We start from the raw sequence: 21786 nt of genomic DNA on the forward strand, positions 1-21786 counted from the left end.
TGGAACATACTGCAAAATAAATGTACCTTCTTGACAGGAGTGTCCGGTCTTTCCAGCAGGACAGATGCACTGTCCGGTTATGGGATCACAGGGAGCTCCTCCACAGTTGCAGGTCAGACGACAGCTCTCGCCGTAGCGCCACGATTGGCAGGCTAGCAACGTGCATTCAATTAAAACATTTAAAAAAGAGGCGACACAACAGTCTCACACACACACACACACACACACACACACACACACAAATGCAAGAGGGGATTGATCAACATTGCAAAAAATGGGTTATCATCATTTTCCGTTTATTTATTCAGCCTCTGCCAATAGCTTCTGCAGTAGCAGCTGAAGTAAATCGCCCCTGTCATGACCTGGCCTGCAACTTAAGCTGAGTCCGATCCAGAAAATATGAATAACTTGTTTTTTCTTTGGCTTTGACAAACCCAGCAAGCCAAGGCCTGGACTGTGCATTAGTGCTGACATACTGTAACTCCACTCTGTTATCTTAGTCCACTCCTCAGGGACGCAAAGTCATGTTTTTACCAGAGGCTCCCAAACAACATTCAGCATCACTTTAGATCACAACACAGAGGGGTGAACTTTCCGTCAACCGGCAGAGCAAACAGCCAGAGGACGCCCTGCTGTGGAGGGACACTCGTGTTTTCGGTTGCTCCGTTTGTACTAACAAGAACACCTGCACTGACCAGGTGAATTCAAGAGAGGGCCTTGTTAATATTGCCTGCTAAATCCACTCAATCCATCAAAGGCAGAAGAATAAAGAAAGATTTATAGGCGAATTGAAAAGGGTTGCAACAAAGGTGGAGAAATTCAGAGAGTCATCTATAATGATTTGTGTTGACATAGTTTATCGGAACGGGCACGCATTCACTCAAGCATGAATTAAGCAAACAATAGCCACACATGCAGACACATGAGTCAGTACGCAAGCCCACACACTTCTCAAATCCACAGTTAGGTCTATCCACAATGAGCCTTTACTATAAATGTTATGGCCACACGAGGGCGCTGTTGAGTCTCATATTGGAAAGATGAAAAATGATCTCATGGCCGTGTGCTAGATGGTTGAAAGTAACTCTAAAACAAACATTCCACCCAAAACAGACTTGGCCGTGCTTTTTACACTTACAATCATTTAAAGTAGTACTTTAGCACATCAATAGTGTGATGCACTATGTATTAAGGCAGTTTTTTTCCTCACCCAGCTGGCATTTATCTCCATGAAGGCCTGCAGGACATCGCTGGCTGCACTCTCCAGTCCTGGGGTCACATGATCCTCCACCTGGACAGTCACATGGCTGCTCACAGCCTGCACCAAAGAAGCCAAGCTCACATTCTACATTGGGACATACACAACAAAGAGGGAAGATTAACAAACAATCTCAACATTTCCAAACATTTTGAGAAACTATGCAGCAAAGACAGGATACTAAGATCTTAACCAGAGATCCACTTGATTCTGTGATCACTGTAGGCTGGTCTTTAAGAGTGATCACACATGCTTTTCCATTATAGAGCTTTATATCAAAATGTGCATTGCCTGGAAACAGCCCGGCTGCAAGTGTATTTCCCCTGAGCTACTAGCATTGCTACAACTGCAGTGCTATTACTGCACCAGGCAAACTTGAATCCTTGTGATGTTTGAAGCCCTGGAATGGTCAGTACAATAATGTATCAACTGAACATGTTCCCTGTGTGAATAAAAAGCAGCTAAGCACAAATCTAAACCCTCTCATTGTTAGGATCTTGCATGCCGAAGCTGTCGCTGAATAAAAGAGTTGGTGTTTCGGGAAGTGCTTATACCTTTCTCACACTGTGGGCCGTGGTATGCGGCCTTACAGAAACAGCTCCCTGTTTTGGGGTCACAGCCGGTGGAATGTTCTTGAACACAGTCACATTCCTTGGAACAGCCTGCGCCGTGCGTCCACCTGGGACAAGCTGAGGGCCGGGCGAGATCAGTTTTAAAACAGACAAAGAGCATGAGCGAGTGAAGGATTTCAACATGTTTGTGTGGCAAAAAATATACACACATATGAATTATTATAGTCCTATGAATAGCAAACAGCAAAACCTCAGTTATGTTTTTCTATAGGATAAACATGGCAGTTTCTGTTGGTTTAAGTCAAGGTGGTCGTGGCTAATTGAGGAAAAAATGTCGAAATGAAACCTTCTCTCCTATCAGATTACATTTTAGTCTGAGCTAAACGAACACACCCAACGACTGTGTTATCACAACATCAGACTTCTGCGAGTTTAAGTCATGTGCCCGCTGCCTCCTGTTTCACTTGATTTATAGAGCTTCACACAAAATTATGGTGCATCATTCATCCTTATTACTGCATAATCATGAATCTCATTTGAGACCAGGCTGAATATGTGAGCAAGTAAAGCTTGTTGCAGTGTCGGTAACTCTCTGCAAACATGTAAAGTGTGTGTAAGACTTTTAAAACTGACGCAATGCCCCATCCCCACTCAATGTTGAGGACAATCAGTCTGCATGAATTTTGCCAAGATTGTCCCTACTCAGCAACAAAAACTCCACTCCACCCTGTCCCACTCGACATTGGCTTTATGTTAGGTGCAGCTGCAGGCTCTGGTTACACCCTCTCCACCCTCTAAATGTCCCGCTGCAGGATGAAGCAGACAGCTGTGAGAATCTGACAAGATTCCTCGTGCACATTCTTCCATCGTTCGGTTTGGTCGAAGGAGCGAGCAGCTTCCACACTGAGAAACTGAGAGCAGAAATCCACCGCCATGTCCATCCGGAGGCTTAGGAGCAACCCTAAAACACTCGGGGATGTCAATATGGTGACGGAGGAGCTGAGGAATCTTTATTATAAGAGGCTGCTGCCGATAGAGAAATACTACTCTTTCCATCTCTTTCATTCTCCGAGCTACGAGGATGCAGACTTTGACAACAAACCAATGGTCCTGGTGATGGGTCAGTACTCAACAGGAAAGACAACTTTTATCAGGTAAGAATCAGAATTTCCACTGTCTTCTCCTGAATGGACTACACTAATGAGTTGGGGGTACTAATGCTGATAATGGTGCTTTGGACTTGCTTGGCTTCAGGTATCTCATAGAACAAGATTTTCCTGGTAGCAGAGTTGGGCCAGAGCCAACCACTGACTGCTTCACTGCCCTCATGCACGGAGAGGTGGAAGGAATCATCCCCGGCAATGCCCTCACGGTGGATCCCAAAAAGCCCTTTCGCAACCTGGACCCTTTTGGAAATGCTTTTCTGAACAGGTGATGGGAATAAGCAGGCAGGATGAGAGATAGGAGGAAAGAGAGAGTGGAGGGAGAGTGAAAGAAAAGGGAAATAATGGATTGTTTCTGAGGAGTTCCTTCTTTATATTTACGCCTTCATTAGCGTAGCAGTACTGAAACAAACATTGCAGTGTGAAGCTATTACAAATGTGCCAATTTAAATGAGAACCAGTCAAGAGATTCATTTTGAATGCTTTTTTTTTTTTTTTTTTTTTTTGCAGGTTTCAGTGCGCTCAGTTGTCTAATAAAGTCCTGGAGAGTATCAGCATCATCGACACCCCGGGCATCTTAACCGCTGCTAAAAGAAAACTGAGTCGAGGTGAGTAAGAAAACCTTTCTGATTTCCCTTTCAGTGTGAGGAGGAATAAACAGGGCTTCACTTTCAGTTTTTTTACTTTTCAGTTTTAGACAGTTACAGTTGGAAAGCATTGGTGCTGTCAGGAAGAGTCCTGCTGAGAGAGGAGACTGAGTAGATGCAATAAAGTCTGAATTCTTCAGCCCAACATAACTCAAACACTTGAAGTCATATCAGAGTGAGTTGGGAGGAGGCGAGCAGCGAGTAACTGAGCAGTCTTCGCTTTGTTTTATGGACGCAGTAATTTATGGGTGTAACCAAAGTGGGCCACTGGGATATCTTGTATGTCCCTCCACGTCTTGAGGCAGTGAGGCTTGCCCCATTACGTACAGTGATAATGAAAACCCTGTGTTTTCGTTCCTTATCCCCAGGCTACGACTTCCCAGCAGTGCTGCGCTGGTTCGCAGAGCGTGTGGATCGAATCATCCTGCTGTTTGATGCACATAAACTGGAGTTCTCTGATGAGCTCACTCGGGCCTTCGGGGCTCTGTGTGGCTATGAGGACAAGTTGCGTGTGGTTCTGAACAAAGCGGACAGGGTGGACTCGCAGCAGCTCATGAGAGTGTACGGCGCCCTCATGTGGTCGCTGGGCAAAGTGTTTCGAACCCCCGAGATCTTGAGGGTTTACATCGGCTCTTTCTGGTCAGAGCCGAGGCAGATGTGTGACCACTACCAGCTGATAGAGCTGGAGGAGGAGGATCTTTTGGCTGACATAAGGAACCTGCCGCGCAATGCCGCAGTACGTAAGCTGAATGACCTGGTGAAGAGGGCGCGCTTAGTAAGGGTGAGAGGTCTCATATATACATTTCCAACCCATACTTTAGGCACATATTTAAAAACCCAGATGTAGTTTTTAGGTTTCATTTGTGCTTTGTCCCCTCCTAGGCTCACGCCCACATTATCAGCTATCTGAAGCAGGAGATGCCAACAATTTTTTGCAAAGAAAGCAAGAAGCACAATCTGATTTACCAGCTTCCTGTGATTTTCACCAAGATCCAGCAACAGCACCGAGTCCCAGCTGGCGACTTCCCTGACTGCACCAAGATGCAGGTCAAACATTGCTTATTAATCGCCATCGAAATACTATATTTTTTAGAATTTAGTCCCCTAAATGTTTACTGCGCACCTTACATGTGATTGCACGTATTTTCAGGAGAAACTTCTGGGTCAAGATTTCTCAAAGTTCAAGACACTGAAACCAAGTCTGATGGCTTCCTTGGATAAACTCCTGGCCAACGACATAGCAAACCTGGTGCCTTTACTTCAACAGCAAGAGCTGAGGAAGAAATCCCTCCCTGGTGTGTTGGACGGTGCCTTTTTGGGAACATTCAGGCCAGAGCATTACAGGAGAGACCCTTTCAAGGAACTCCCCCGAGACGACGAGAGCAGTGAGGCAGATTTCGACGAGTGGGCGGTGGAGAAATTCAAGCCAAAATACGATGAGATTTTCTACAACCTCAGTCCAAACGAGGGCAAACTGAGCGGCACCAAAGTCAGAGAGTGGATGACGACCACCCTTCTGCCCAACTCTGTGCTTGCTCATATCTGGAGGCTGTCTGATGTAGATGGGGATGGCATGCTGGATAATGAGGAGTTCGCTTTAGCAGTCCACCTTATTGAGGGAAAACTGGACGGTCACTGGCTCCCTCGAGAGCTGCCGCCACACCTGGTGCCTCCGTCAAAACGGCTAAGTACAGCCAGCGATGAAGACTAGGCACATTGATGGGAAGCCGAGGCTCTGTGGACATTACTTGTACGATTTGCACATAATTTCTCAAATATAACGTAATCCGGTAGAAGCAGATTGCTGTTCGAAAGACTAACAAAGTGTACAGTGTGTGTCCATTTGTATGTAAGCAAATGAAGGGACTGAAATGAGATTAGCATATATTTGTCATATTTCACCCCTGCATTCAGTCAAATATCCACGGGAATAGGAAAAAGACCTTTATACCTTTCTCCCTTTTTACTATAGGTTGTCTCACATGACCAAAATGTATTTTCTATCAATGGTATTAAACCTGTATAGAGAACCAGACAGTATTATTTCATTGTTTGTGACATCAGTAGCATTATACAATGAGTATTAGATAATAGGGCCAGGTTTGTACTCACGCAGGTGGCAGAAGCGGCCATATACTCCTGGAGAGCACAGACAGCCCCCATACAGACGATGGCAATGTCCATTGTTGGGGCAGTTGCACTTTCTTCTACAGTGCATCCCAAAATAACCCCTTGGACAACCTGCAAACATGAACAATGCCAATTTAGGATAGGAGGCCCGCTTCTGTAATCTCCACTGTGACATGAGCAAAGGCCAACATTTAAACAGAGCTACCGTTCAAATCAAAAATTAGGATACAGCACCCATCTCAAACTGTAAGAAAACATCTGTGGCCTCCTCAGGACAATTGGCTGTACATGGATGATGTGCCAAAACATCTGGATCGCCCCCTAGTGGTTGGCTACAGTATAGGTCAGAAATCCAACCAATCACCATATCCAGGCCATTTTGGCTTTTGCACAGTGGGAAGAAGTGGAGACTTATTGTCCATTTTTATTTACAGTCTTCGGTCAAGACACATTCAGCACACAATGAATGTTCAGCCGAGTGGTTCCCAACCTCAGGATCAAGACCCATGCAAGAGGTCACGAGATGAATCTGGTGGGTCAAGATAACAATTTTTCTTTTTTGCTCATGTCTTGCGAAATACCTCTGAAATGCATCCAAATGAAACAACCTATGTACAACCTATGACAGAGTCCTAAGGCGATCTTGCCTCATATTAAGGGGTCATAAGCAAAAAATGTTTAGAACGAGCAACTTGGAGATTGGTTGTTGCAGTCACACCTGTGCGTCTGTGTGTGTGCATCTATAGGAATGTGTGTATACACACCATCCTCGCAGAGCAGGCCCTGTACCCCAGGGGGGCACAAACACTTCCCAGTCACAGGGTCACATGAGCCTCCATTCTGACAGCGGCACAGGCTGTTACAGGCCTGCCCATAGGTCCCCTGTGGACAAGCTGGAGAGGGAGAGGTGGAAGAAAGAGGGAAACATGGGAAAAGAGCACTGACACCTTGATAGTTGCAGTTGGACTTAATGAATCAAACTGAGGGGAATTGAGTTGACACTAAAACACAGACTCATATATGAGAGAAGAGAAAGTAAATGCAGCCAAAGAAAGGATTATGCTCCAGCGTTAAGACTACAGTCAACACTTCCACCTTCCATCCTGTCTTTCCTCATGGTGCGTGCCCTCCTGACATCCTTAATCTCTCTGGCCTTGTTAGCAATTACAACATGAACCAGCTGGCTGTTTAAGATGTGCTTAAGTGTTACAATCCATCAAGTGAATGTCTGCTTGAATTCCATGTCAGGCTTGCTTCACAGCAGTTTTATGTCACTCCGCGGGAAGATAAACCAGTTTGAAATAATCTATGGAGGTAATGGCATTACATTATCTTGTAATATCATAATCTTATCAAAGTGTTTCTTTTTCATACAAAGATGAATGGTTCTATCACTTTGCACCAGACGTGATATATGAATATATGAGTAAATGAGCGGCGCAGTGGGTGGAGTTGTGAAGCATTGATTCTGCTCCATAATGATGGAATTGACACCGGGGTGTTTTTAAGACATGTTGAGGCAACATTTAAAACACACAGAGCTGTTTAAATAGCACAAAATCCTTGCAGTGCTCTGCCACTAAAATGAAAAGTTGACAAGTTGCCTCTGGGATATGACTCTAGGCCATTTGTTTCTGTGTTTGTCCAGAATTAAATATTTAATCTGTGATTAGCTTTAAAATTTTTGCTGACAGCATAGCAACACATAAAGTACACCAATTAGATAAATCCCGGTGAATGTTGCCATGTTAATAATGATCCACCATAAACAGAGGGATGAAAATAAAGAAAGACAAGTTATACAAGTCTTTCTGCATAGATTTTGCATAGATCTAACTGATATGTGCACAGTGCCAAAGGGGCTGAAGAACAACATACTGTAATGTCAGGATGATACTGGGTTTTGTAAATTCAGCGCATGAACTCACTCATTTCTCTCTATAACTTCATAAAATAAGATAGTGAAGTGACACCTGTCGAGCAAGGTGAGATGGAAGGTCCTTATAGACCACTGTGTAGTTTCCTACAATTCCCACACCTTTGCTTCAGGCAGCAATATCGCCCGTCTTCTCCACCTGAAAATGCTGCTCATGTCCATATCCATCACCTCCAGGCAGTGCATCTGAATGCTGCCACCTCAGGAGCGCCTTTCTAAACGTGACAGAGTGCTTCTAACCGACTTGTCCCACGTGGCTCTCCTCTTATGATTACCAGCCTGACTTTGGTTCAGACCAAAGACGGCCATTAATCATGGAGCTGGATGGGAACAATGGAGCTTTGCTTTCTAACCCAGTAGTGGACATCCTTGGCCTCAGGCTGTGCTCTTGCTGTGGGCCCTGGCCTCACTCCAGTAGCAGACAGATTGATTCCTCCTGTGCTCTTGTGTTCTGGAGCCCATAAACAACCCAGCCTCCCACGCAGAGGAGCCGACAGGTTTTGATACATGGCCCTGGATCGATGCATGCTGGGAGCTATCCCATCTCTCTCTACAACTCTACCACGTTGCTTTGGGTAGGTAAAATAGACTAAAAGAGGATGCGTCCTGTGGAAAAAAACAGGTTGTGTGTGCGTGCTGCACTGTTAACATTATCCACTTGTCATGTATGTGATCTGCCCATAAATCATCCATTTTGGTCTCCCGTCCATGCATGTCTTCTTGGCCTGAGAGTTATTTATTTTCCCCACACTTTAAAAGAAATAGTTTGACAGTTTGAGAAATAAGCTTATTCACATTCTTACTAAAATAAGATGAGAAGAGTAAAAATCAAAGTGTAAAAACCACAAGTTTTAATTTTTGTGCAGATTAAATAAACGAGATATAACTTGTTAACCAGTGAGCTTTAGACAGGTACCGGTGGACATTTTGTTACCACTGGACAGAGACAGGTTAGCGTTTTAGTTTTGCTCTCTTAGGAGTCTTCATGCTAAGCTACGATAGCTAAAAAGGGAATATGTGTATTTCCCAGTATGTCAAACTATTCCTTTTAACAGTCACAGAACATCCTGGATGAAAAAGCTGTGGATACGTTAAGGAAAACTCGACATTCCAGTAGTGGTGATGGCGAGTTTAACCCACTTGACACAGATTTAACCGTATTCATCGTACTCACTCCCATTGCAGATGATGCCAGTCCACCCGGGTGAACAGTCACATCGGTCTCTGTTTGCACTGCACACTCCATTCAAGCAGTCCTCACAGCTCACGCTGCAGTCATCCCCGAACGAGCCATCCAAACACACTGAAAAGAAAAGGTCAACTGAAAATAAGTTTTCCATTTCATAACTTCCTGGTCTGAAGATTTAATGGGGAAGCAATAAAACAATATCTGTTTAATTTCTCACCAGGCATACAGACTTTTTTTTTTACTGTACCTATGTTGCTGTCCAGTCTAAGCTCTCCTCGGCGCTCCCTCTGGATTTCTAATTCTTTTTCACTGTCACCACCATCACTGCCGTCATCATCAGTGTCATAACGAGAGCGCAGGGCTGCTGTGTACTGCAGGAGCTGAGGAGCCTTGCGAAACAGCAGGTCTGGTAATCTGTGGACGTCCAGCTGCTCATCCTCTTCTTCCTCCTCCTCCTCCTCTTCTTCCAGCTCTCTGCCATACAGAGCTAAACGCACCCAGTACAAAGTTAGATTCAAATAAATGATCGTAGACGGCTGTAGATGTGGATAACTTTTATACAAATGTCAACTCACAAATGCAGGAGTGCTGGTCATGATCCAAGCGGAAGCCCAGTCGACAGAAACACTCATATGTTCCCAGGGTGTTGACACAGTAGTGTTCACAGCCTGAGGTCTCTGTTAAACACTCATCAACATCTAACAGAGGAATACACAAACAACACACGATCAAATGGTAATAATAACAACATTTGGATGACAGGTTGCGCAGATTAGGCTCAGGTGGGCCTTGTTTGATTTAACTTCTTCTAACCATCTGCCCATCTGGCAGTTGCTATAGACCGTACGAAGTTTGCTCCCTAGTGAGCAAAACGTTCTGTTTCTTGTTTTCTGCTCTGAAAAGGCCTTGAAAAGCTTAATTTCAGCTGAGCAGTCGGTTGGTAAATGTGCACAACTGTGCCAGAACATAGGAAACGCTAAAAAACACCACTCTAAGTAAACTGCTAACAATGTAGCACTCTTACCATCGCAGCCACAGCCGTCTGGGTTAAGTCCATGGCCGGCTCTGCAGCTGCACTCGTAGCCACCCGGGTAGTTTCTACAGAAGTGACTGCAGCAGGACTCCCCACTGACACACTCATCGCTATCTGAGGAAGGCACACAGTGGTATAGAGCCGGTTTCAACAGATGGCCAGGACGACAGAAGCAAAGAGTTGGAAAGTGCATGGAAATGAAGGAAAGCAGACTCAAAAGAGTGCAGTTCTTACCGACACAGGTCTTCCTGTCCCGGTCCAGCTGGTAGCCGTGGTTGCAGGAGCAGAGCGGGCCGTTGGTGGTGTGCTCACAGTGATGAGAGCAACCTCCGTTGTTCTTCTCGCAGCTGTTGACGATCTCCATCTCAATGCCTGGAGGAGAGACGTCCAAAACCACAGTGAAAGCACATGACAAGAGATGAAACATAAGGACAATGTTTTGGGGCATTTACAAGGATTATTTTGTTATTATTTTATTTTGTTGTTTTGCTTAAAGCTTGTAGATACAGATGAGGAGAGGAAAACGAATAATTTTCAAGCACTGGTATAGTTTGCAGTTAATAATGTATTTAGAAACTTGAAGTACACCTATCTCTGCTTTTTTAAAGTGTCCTTGTTGTAAATCTATGAGTTATGTTATTATAACTGCCATCTGATATGCTTTGATGTTTTCAAGGAAAGGAGAATTCATGGGTTGCATCCACGCCACCGCATGCGTTTTCCATTATCTTTTTGTTATTTACAGGCTGAATACGTTTTAGGACAACAATGCTGAAGTTATGAGAGGATTTACTCATTTGCTCAACAAAATGTGTTCAACAGTCGCTGGAATTGATTTTAATTCTTCACTTACGGTAACATTGTTTGCCATCAGCACCAAGTTCAAAGCCCGGATGACACACACAGCTGAAGGAGCCCAGCATGTTGACACATCCGTGGGAACACTTGGCATGGCCTGAACTGCACTCATCAATGTCTAAAGGAGACAAATAAGAAACCACACGTGTTGAGCGATATGGTTAATACATATATGCACTAAATAAATCCCATATCAAAGGATTTATCTGTTTTACAAAGTAGCAAAACACAAGAATATATCTCAAGGTCATATTGAGGCATCACTGAGGTTCAGAACATTTCAGAGGGGATATTTGTCCTCTTTTTTGTCCTCTTGACTACAAATTAGCAACTCGATTCTCTTGGTTCACTCAGGTCCAAAAAGGCCTGGCTTATAATGGATCATACTGCAACAGAGACACACACTTTTTCAAACACACACAAATAATTCACACACCAACTCAGAGCCGTTGTCTGAGGCTCTCAGGGAGGAGGATAAAGACAAACTTAACAGTGTGCTTGGAGCTGGAAGGTTAATGATCCAAATAAGTATACTGTCACACTGACAAACCAGCATTGCAAAACTATGCTCCCATATGGTCTTTAAAAATCCGGATGTGTAAAGTATTTCAAAACAATGTAGAAAACACTTCCTGCAGCAGGAAGTCTTTGTCAGGTCTCACATTTCTCTGGCTTCTCAGTGGAGCAGGAGAAATGTTAGTGAGATGGACTGTGAGAATAGTTTCCAACATCAGCCTCTCAAATCAATACTGTTGTCTATTGTGGTGCAGCTTTGCTTTCACAAGGAGGTTTTAATGTGGCTGTTACTTATGGAAAAATCATAAATGTCATCCTCTAAAACTGTTTGATATATCCGCTCTCTAATTTCTTGTGTGGATATATATAGTGTGTGTGTGTGTGATTCCTCACCTTCACACTTCCTGCCATCTCCAGCCAGTGTAAAACCAGGTCGGCAGCTGCAGTGAACCCGGCCGCCTTCTGAAAGACACAGCTGGGCGCAGCCTCCATTCCTCTCTTCACAGGGGTCCCTCACTGACGCGCAGACACACACACACACACACACACACACACACACACATATGCAAAAATGAAGTCAGCCCAGCAGGTTAATCTCTGACCTTGCTGGTTAGTTCATGAGCAAAGATTTAATTCCAGATTAACGCTGAAGTTTGACTCCTGGACATGCAGCTTCTCATTCAGAAACAGCTCAAAAAAGCAGTTGCTCATACTGGGTGAGTCCCAGCTAACAAAAAGCGTTTTAAAATCCAGGAAGAGAAATCTGAATTCCTGCTCTTTGCTGCACAGTGTCGCAAAGCTGCTTCTTAAAGTCCTTTCCCTTATCTACGGCTTCCTATCTAGCAGTGGGCAGAAAAGTGCTCAATTGTGCTGTAATTTGGTCTAATTTGCAACAGTAGAAGCACCTAATCCATGTCAGAAAGACGTCCTACTCCAGTGAACTCTATTTGTCCAGTGATTTCTTGCATCATGAGAACATCTGCTGGCAAAGTGACTTACATTCACAGTGCCTCCCGTCTCTCTTCAGCTGGTAGTTCTTTCGACATTCACATTTGTAGTGATTGTTCCCCATGTCCACACACTTATGCTCACATCCACCGTTCAACACTGAGCAAGAGTTCACAGCTTTAAAGGACAAGAGACACAGAAATACACACACACAATAAATCATCAAGCATAGAAACCCATCAGCTCTGATATCCAATTACAGAATTACTGGATGTAAAACTTTCTGTTCAAATGTGAACTCACACAGGGTGACAGATGTAATTGAATTTGTTGGCAATCTAAACTGGCTTTCACACCTCAAACTCTGCAGCCATGTAATTATGGAAAGCGCCTGGGTAAAGGCTAGAAACTGGAAAATGATATTCAAGCCTGGTCCAGCGGGTACCCCTGCTTACTCTCTAATGATCTTTCCATCCCATTACTCTTGTGATTTAATGATGTGCCAAATATGAATATCAGCCCCGTGCCTTCTGGGTGCTCTAAACACAGACATGATGACACAGACGGGCTGTAAAACTGAGAGGACGGCTGGCTTTTAACATTGATGACTTCAACAGACACAATTAGCTATCCCTCTGCCTCCATCCCTATCCACCACCGCTAAGCTGCGGTCGCAGAATGGGAGTATTAAGAATGAAAAATAAGACCAAAAGCAACAGAGGAGTACTGGCTTTCAGCAAGTAACAAATTTTCTCATTACCAACAGGTTTTATTGTGCTAAAATGGGAAAAAAGTACTTTCCCATCTCACATTTCCCCTTTCAAATCATGTCAGAATTTCCCACTAGACACTGAGATTAATCATGGAGGCTCAGCACCGCTGTTCTTTTGAGTGTTACTGACTTAATTTCAGTATTTTCTTCCAGGTGCTCTCACACACTTGGCTGACAAAATTGTAGTTCTAATACATTAATATTCTAAAATCTTTGTGTCCCCAAGGAATGTAAAGATTTAAAAAAAAGGTCAGCAAAAAAATTAAAAATAAAGGAAAAATAGTGGAAGTCCAATTGACAAGATTTATGTATTGGATTAATATAGGATGGTGACACAATAGAACACAACATATTTTGCCAAGCTTTGCTATTTTGCTGCATGTTTCTGTACTTTAGGCTAAAACTCAGATGTATTTTATATTTATATATGTTTGATTGCACTACTAGTTACATGTATCTGGAACAGTGTAGGAGATCCGCTTATTCCCACACTTGCTGAAAGATAAATCAGATGATCAATCTCTCATGTGTTTCTCCTCAATATATTGTGTATCTTGTCCACTTCTGTCTTTGAGACTTGTCTGTACAGTAAGAGAGCTAATATACGTAAATAATCATCAAACACTTGCATTTTTTAGGAATGTCGCGTTAGAAACTTTTCTGTTGTTTTGTTTATACAGCACAATGCTGCTTTATATTTTGGAAGGTGTTGTGCAGTAGTTATGTGTATAATACTTACTTTCAGTGTGTATATGTCAATGTTTCTGCACTGATTTGTGTTCTTATCTCTGCATTGTTTCAGTTTTATGAATAAAAGCAACAAGCCAAAGAGGAATCAGGAGTCCGAGCTTTGTGTGTTTACTGGAGGACTTTTGAATGCTAACAGGTCTGCACAAGAGAACACGCTGCAAGGAAAGTACACAGATATGGGAGTGGTATCAATCCTATCTAAGTGTTGGCAGGAAAGTTTTAATCTGCATTGTGTCTGAGTTGCTCTTCTACACCACTGAGGAAATGTTTGCAAATATTGATCAGTATTAACGAGGGGGAAATGCAGTGCATGCGGAGGCGTAGAAGGACTTAAATGGTTACCACAAGTGCAAGAAATACCTACCAATGCAGGTCCGACCATCAGCGTGCATGCGGAAGCCTTCGCTGCACTCACAGTGATAAGTGCCCGGTGTATTGACACACGTCTGCTGGCATCCTCCATTGAGTTCCTCACACTCATCTACATCTGAATACACACGTGCACAAAGATATCATTACTCATTAACACACTCAGGCAAATGCTCATTAAGAAGCCTAACATCCATAACATTGCCCAACACCACAAGACTGCACAATTAAGGACCACTTTGGCAGACGTTAGAGGAATTGGAATTGTTAGGAACGTCAGTCTGCTTCTGACTGTGTCAAAGACTTCATTTACAAGCGTGCTGGTCATGAACATGGTACAATTAGAAGCCCGTATAATCAGCCTCTCTGCTCGAGCCATCTTGTGTGTGAAAAAATTGGAGCTCTGCCGAACAACGACAGATTGAGAACTTTGGTCAGTTGTAGGAAAATAACGCTGAACTGAATGGAAGCCTAAACTGAGCAGCTTTTTAGAAACGAGACATTTATTACATCCTTTATAAAATCTCACATCCAACTTTGAGGCGATCTAATTAAACATTCCATCTGTGGTGAACCAAATGAAGGGTAATGAAAAACACATTTTTAGCATTATAGATTGAAAGAGATGTAATTGCATAATTTTGACCAGATCTCTAATTTCTTCTCTATTTTGCCTTTTGCGGAGATCTATGTTTGAGTATTATGTGTACAGCTGAGCTGCCATGTTTAAGCCCTGCTTTCACCACTTTTAATAGTGAAGAAAATCATCATTTTTCTCCGATGGCAGCCAATGTGTCAGTGTGCCTTTGAGCAAGACGCTGAATCACCACCTGCTTCAGCAGCACAATACCGCACTGACCCTGTGCTGGGACTCCTCTAGAAAAAACAAAACAAAACACATGTCTTCGGGGTGAATGATGAATGGCTTATCGTGCTGCTTGCGCAGTAGCATGCGTGCAATCAATTTGCTTCCTGCACAGGAGAGAATTGCATATGGCTGCACGCCTGTCAGGCTGAGGCTGGTGTTCCACAGAGACAGAGGCAAGCTGAGAAGACATACCTGGACACTGCACTCAAGAACAGCTAGGCTTTACTACACATCTGGACAACACATCACACATCCTCCTGACCTCCTCCCGGTTGTCACCTCGGACTCGCGAGGGCTTTTTCAGCTCCAACTAGTGATGAAGGAGTAGATGTGTGCGAGGAGGCGAAAATAATGTTGCATTTACTCTTTTTATGAGGGGGGGTTAAACACTAAGAACATGTGGTTCAATTTATTTGAGCATGCAACGCTACCATCATTTAGGTTCCTCAGAGGTCCAAAAATTACCCAGGCAGTGCAAATATTAGAAATTATTTTCAAATTGTTTGCTTGTGTGTGTGTGTGTGTGTGTGTGTGTGTGTGTGTGTGTGTGCATGACAGACCCGTGGGAAAAGCCCTCTCCGAAATGATCTCAAGACTATTCTAATTAGCTTGTTCCCAATAAAAGGGGCTACAGGGAGGAGGGGGTGTCAAAGTGGAGGCCTTTCACAGCTGAAAGAATCCTTTTCACATGATGCATATAGACTAGTGGACTAGTTAAAGGAATTCATATTGGGTTCATTGGGACATCTGCTGAAACAAATAATCACTACACAACCGCCTGCTAAGAATCACATATTCATGGGCCATCCTATCATTCTGGGCTCTTTTGTATGTTAACATGTTGGCAGCTATTGTAGAGGACGCTAACATGCAAAACAATAGACTCTGGGGGAGGTTTGTCAAGGTTAATATACTTATCGGACTCCTCATGTGAGAGGATTTCAATGGGAGACGCACAATGGCTGCTTTTCACCGGTGGTGAGGTGGTGTGTGTGGCAGCAGGGTGGTGGTGTCAGAGGTCGAGGGGCACGAGGTCTGAATGGTATCGCGTGACACCTTCTGGCTCTAAGCGGAGCTGCTGAGCTGGCATCTACGGCTAAACAATGAGGCGGACCAAAGACTGGGGAGCGCTGGTTTGGTGGCAAAGCGTAAAGAACAGGTGGTCTTCAGAATGAACGCTGCAGGAAGGAGCTGAATTTACTAAAAACAGAAGAGGACCAGGACGTGTAGCGTTGTATGATACGATTTATCGCATGTGTTTTCTTTAGTGATTAGTGTGACTAAAATTATTTCAAATCTATATTTCAATCTCAATTGAGGTTAAAAACAGCGGCGCACAGAGGAAACACTGATTATGATTTATTTTTCTGAAAGAGCTCAAACCCAAGTTCGCTGTCTTTCCTCATAAATTCGACCACACGTACGATTCACACAAAAGCCTGTAAAAGAAGAACTTCACAGCTGCTGAGGCTGCTTCCGCTTGTCTCCTCCAGTGGTTGGCTCTCAGACTTTAAATTATTACCTAGTGACAATATCCTGTCTTAAAGGTTAAAGGTCAGAGGCACTTGTTCACACCTGTAGCTCTAAAGAACAAATGGGCCCAACACTAACTCAGCAGAATGGCGTCAGATGAACAGCCAAACTGAGAGAGCATGCTGTCTGAGAAGAGAAAGTTATTAGAAAGCGGTGCTGCCAGCATGTTTTTTCAGCCCTTTACAGCCTGAAGTCCAGACGGTTACGCAGGTCTTCAGTTGCTTAAAATAGGCTAGAGAATTTTAACCTCATGGCCTAGAACAACTAAATATTTCTGCTAAATTATAAGAGCCGTTGAATTCATTCAAATGGATTTAAGGTTTTATCCAAGCAGACATTCATTTCATGCATTTAGAAACCATGGCAGCTAACACACTCGTGTTATTACCTATGGTAATATGTATTTAGCATGCCAGTTGTGAGCTGTAAAAACATTGGATATTCATCAAATGATTTTTTTCTTTTAAATTCCTGTAGTGAGGAAGCTCTATTAAAGTATACTGTAGGGTTCTTTAATTATAGTGGCACTGGCAAGCTGTTTTTCGATGAATGCATCACCATATTGGTTATGAGAGACTCTTTGCGGACCGTTAACACGTGTGAGGAGAAGGTCACTTGAGTGATGAAGACAGCCAAAGGTCTACTTTTCTACCGGTACAGTCTACTTGTACAGTAGAAAAAGGCCTAAACAGTGAAGAAGCACATAACTCACCTGTCCGTGGATAATTACTCAACCTAACATGCGTGATACACATTTAATTATTAATTAATTTTTTATTTGTGTCAATAAATAGTAGAGGACCTCAAGATATAAACAATGCATGCTTCAGAACAATGAGAAAAAAGAAGAATCATTCAACATGTTTGTTGGGCCTTAAACGTATCCTCAGTTTATTTTGGTGAGAAACACTAAATGTAACAAAACTGTGTTTCTTTATAATGAAAGCTTCACATGATACCTTTAACCTTGCAATTTGCCCCATTATGTGCTATTACACACAATGTACAAATTGCGCTACCCAGAGGAATGTATTTGACTAAAGACTGAAAGCAAATTGAGGCAGGGAAGGGAATGCCTGAGAGAATAGTGTTTATATTTTATCTATTAAAAAAATGGCTAAAGCGTTTCATAATAAATATAAAACAATTGAATTTTACCTGCCAGAACATGAGAACCTGTAGAAAAGCTAATCATTTCATTTAATGGGTGGATTTAATTGTAAACATTTGTAAAATGTAAAATCCCATTAGGGCAAATTAAGGCCTCTTTTGGTTTACTGAGTGAAAGTAGCTTTTTCCACAGACAAAATAAATTAAATTAAAATACCTGAAACGCACCTCAGATTTTCTTCCATTACCGAGCTTGTGTTGAGCACCATATGTAAAAGGTATTGTTAAGTGGGCCTTCAGAATTGGAGACAGCTGTCTTACTCTTTCTATGCATGGGCCTGTTTTTTGCTCTAAAACCATCTCTGGAAACTTAAACCTAGATTACATTAAGCATTCAAAAACAGCTCTGGATATAGAGTGGGCAAAATGAACTGGGTCATAGAGTTCATGCGGTCAACACTGAACTATGAAATCATGACTCCTACACTTGGCATCCTTGTACTGTACGTGTGGCCCTGTGTTCATTTCAAGCATTTTACACTACTCATCATGTGTGATATTTTGTGTCTGCTTGAAATTAACTTCCATTCTAACATTAAAAAAAATAATAATCTTAAAGCAGATCAGGAAGCCCCCCGTTGAGCAGAGAGTCTGTTTATGTTTGTGCACACCGGCTAATCCAGATGTTCATCTTACCGAGACATGCTTTGCCATCTGGCCCCAGTCTACTGCCCTCAGGACACTTGCAGTAGTAGCTGCCAATGGTGTTGCAACAGTACCCCTCACAGCCTCCTTCATCCACTTCACATTCATTAACATCTGAAAGAAAAGAATTAAAAGTCCGGTTTTAATAACGCACAGTCCACAAAACACCGCAGCTACATCAATTGAGATGACTGAAAGGTCTCTAGTTTCCTTCCAGCGGACGCTGTTTGCAGAGTTCCTTCACTTTTACACAGTTTATTTTCACTTATCGCATTATGGATCGGGAACCTGCTGCCTCTCAAAGCAGAAATCCTTTGATGTCCGCTACCTCCCAGAGGTCAAAAACAAGCTGTCGTTAGTCGGTCTGCTGCCAGTCTTTAAGAAACAGTGCATTCCTTCTGGCAAATAAAAGAAACAGGAGATGCCATAACTTGCATCTTCCCACATGTTGTGGTTCACCGACTAGTTCAGAGGACTGAAATTCAGAATTCTTTATATGCAGATCAAAAAACAATCCACAGTCTCCAGAATCTTCAACCTTATCACGTCATAAAACATATGCCAGTTCTTCACTCTGTCATTAGTGTGTATCTATATCCAATCAGCTATCTCCAAAAAATGTCATGGTCTTCCCATGTTTCCCATGTTCTTACTTGCCCTCGAGGGTGAAATGGTTTCCAGGTTTGTTCCTTGCTTAGCTCTTGTGCTCCAGCAAACACCCTCAGGCTCCTCATTGTGGTGTTGTTGTGTGTTCCTATCAGCTGTGCATCACCACCAAAAAATGTCTTTAAACACATTGTATTCTGTGATACGTGCAACAGCGAAATGCTAATATGATCAATCTGTGACACACGAGACATTGACAGCAAGTGTCATTTTCATATTAGACTGAAAGATTTGCCTGATGTCGCAGGTAGTTTTGGAAGGTTATTCTATCTTTCTGACTAAATATTTAGTAAAGTAAATGTATGATGTGACATTGAATATATCAAAACACTCCAGCACAGTCTACTTAAGATGTTTCTGTCAACTCAAATAATTTGTGTTATAACTGTTTTCTATTGACAGCGATCTTGGCCAACTATGATAAAAATGCATGCACCTTTGACATTGTTCCATACTTCTCAGTAGAAATCGTATGTGCATTAAAAACAGGTAAAATGAATCTCTCATGCCTTTCAGATGTGGGCCAAATGAGCACTTTCCTATGTGTTATTAGTCTCATGTGTGAAAAGCAAAACGTTCCAGGGCACAGTATTCAATTTAACGTCCTCTGTATGAACTCTCCCCTGATCCTCGTAGAAACTGATTAAATCAGTTTATTTCCACATGGCAGCAACACAGCCAAACCTTTCAGAAATGATACAGTGCTGTCTGTTTGCTTTAGAAAGGGGAGATGGTGATGGAGAAATGCATTGCGCTTGCATGGACACCTCCTGTCAAAGAGGAGGACTAAAGTAACAGAGGAGGAAGGAAAAGTTATTCAGTATTTTGTCCCCATCTGTTAAAAGGCTTAATGGGACCCCTTTGCGGCGCATTGAGCAATAGTTTGTTTGTCTTTGACAAACAGGAAATTTCAGAACCACAACTTGGAGAAACAATTTGGAAGGAAAAAGACAGGAGACAGCAAGAGATAGAGAGCAGTATGTTTTACTGTAACAAGATGTTTGGCAGCTTGACTCAGAGCACATGGCAGATCGAGGTCTGCCGATATAATCCTGGTTTATCAACCAACAGATAGCACTCTGTGAAATCCACCCTGTTACCCAGGGCTGTTCTTTTTAACTTAGTAGCAATGTAATGTCACACAAATCCCCTGGTGTAGGAATTTATGCAAAGGTTAATCTAAAGCACATACTGTTAAATGCAAAAGGCAACATATCATGTGCTGCAAGGCCCCCTGGTAAAAAAAAACATAAAAGCGACATGCATGAGTAGACTCAGGGCTTTGCCAGAATTCTCCTGCTGGTCCATTCAGGGATGTCCACACTGTATTTCATCTGTTTCCATAGCCAGGAAGACACCCATGGACAACTTGGCCAGTACTATAAACAACAGGGTATGATAAACAGCCCCGGTTGCTCATATAAAATGTCTCTGTATGTATCTATGTTTACATGAATAAACAAAAAATACGCTAATAGAAAGAGTTTGTAAGAAATATGAGGACAGAGCTACCGCCTGAAAACATCACCACACCACAGCATCAGGACAAAACTTTCTCCAGCTGACCATATGAGATGCATTATTGATACTCACAGATTGTTTTAGTTGAAGGGATGCAAAGCACACAGTTTGGAGGAGCGGTGCTGAATCATTACAACAGCATGCATTTGTTACAGCGGGTAGAACACACCGTAGAGAAAGAACAGCAGCTGAGGTAACAAATGTGTGGTTATTCATGAAAGGGTAGTATTCGCTTCTTCCCTGGTCTACAATTCTTATGTAATCAAGTCTGCAGAAAGTAATGCAGGAGCAACTTTGGCGAGAAGAAAAGCAAAACTCTGTGGCCCTTAAATGCAGTTCGTAGAATTCTGCAGGACCTCAGAAACTAAGGATGGGTCGCCGTGGTTGTTTTTCAGGCCACACCCACGCTTGGTTTCTAAGGGCAGGCAATGTTATCTGAGTGATCTGGAGAGGCGCACTTTCAGGAATTTCTATAGAAGGTAATGGATTGAGCAGATTGATACACATTTAGGCATTGCCATCCCTCTGGTCTTTGTAGGCACCTTTACTTTAGTTGTTATATTGAAAAATAAATACTGTAACTGCTTTTTTAGGATTATGTGCATGCCAGATTTTGTAATGTGCATTGTTTTCCTCAACTCCTCATTGTCCTACTCTTTGGCTGCATTGCCCTGCCATGGCCTTTGTGATTTAGTGACACAGTGGTCCAGCGTTCAGCACATTCCCCTTCACTAGAGGGGGGTCTAAGAAACCTGCAGCCTAACCCTGAAAAATGTGCACACACATACACATAGTTGCAAACAGGGGGACAAAACTGGTCTGCACTTGTCATTAACTCATAGGGAGGTGACATGGGGCCGTAACCTCAGGGCACTGCCCCCTTACACGTCTCCACTTTGATCCTGCAGCTCCTGAGAGCCCTAATGAGCTCTCCATATCAGCTCACGGCCATTTGCCATCATCATCAAGATGCCAAGCAGAAGGTGAAACCAAATTTGAAAAGGTTGACCAAACTGCACTGCCACAACGCATCACCATTCTTAAATATAAGCCTTGTTTTAATTGTAAACCCAAAGAAAATGCTGACCCACATGAAACCTCAAATAAAGATAGAAATCCACACATTTCATGACCCAGAGTTTCCTGTTTTGGACTTAGCTCAGCCTTTCACAGAGTCATCAGTCATGGTCTGTGTTTCTAGCCTAACCTGACAGCCAACAAATGAACTTCATTTGCACAACA

At 42.9% G+C, this 21786-nt stretch overlaps 2 protein-coding genes across 2 annotated transcripts in view; one reads left to right on the top strand and one right to left on the bottom strand.

Annotated features, from left to right (window-relative positions):
* Nucleotides 1-21786, bottom strand: part of megf6 (multiple EGF like domains 6) — a 54272-nt gene that overhangs the window by 16909 nt on the left and 15577 nt on the right. The window contains exons 5-19 of the mRNA XM_041940177.1: nt 18349-18471; nt 14137-14259; nt 12302-12427; nt 11696-11818; nt 10782-10904; nt 10163-10300; nt 9920-10042; nt 9471-9593; nt 9143-9382; nt 8881-9009; nt 6535-6663; nt 5753-5881; nt 1813-1947; nt 1211-1345; nt 27-152 (exon numbers count right to left, since the gene is read on the bottom strand). Of these exons, the coding sequence (XP_041796111.1) occupies nt 27-152; nt 1211-1345; nt 1813-1947; nt 5753-5881; nt 6535-6663; nt 8881-9009; nt 9143-9382; nt 9471-9593; nt 9920-10042; nt 10163-10300; nt 10782-10904; nt 11696-11818; nt 12302-12427; nt 14137-14259; nt 18349-18471 (2025 nt within the window). The remainder of the gene's footprint in view (nt 1-26; nt 153-1210; nt 1346-1812; nt 1948-5752; nt 5882-6534; nt 6664-8880; nt 9010-9142; nt 9383-9470; nt 9594-9919; nt 10043-10162; nt 10301-10781; nt 10905-11695; nt 11819-12301; nt 12428-14136; nt 14260-18348; nt 18472-21786) is intronic.
* Nucleotides 2589-5661, top strand: LOC121608801 (EH domain-containing protein 2-like). Its single transcript, XM_041940178.1, has 6 exons — nt 2589-2984; nt 3085-3261; nt 3504-3601; nt 4009-4421; nt 4523-4687; nt 4791-5661. The coding sequence occupies exons 1-6, from the start codon at nt 2764-2766 to the stop codon at nt 5349-5351; spliced, it is 1635 nt and encodes a 544-aa protein (XP_041796112.1). The 5' UTR covers nt 2589-2763; the 3' UTR covers nt 5352-5661.

Source organism: Chelmon rostratus, chromosome 7 (assembly GCF_017976325.1).
Source record: "Chelmon rostratus isolate fCheRos1 chromosome 7, fCheRos1.pri, whole genome shotgun sequence".
In the NCBI taxonomy this organism is placed as follows: domain Eukaryota; kingdom Metazoa; phylum Chordata; class Actinopteri; order Chaetodontiformes; family Chaetodontidae; genus Chelmon; species Chelmon rostratus.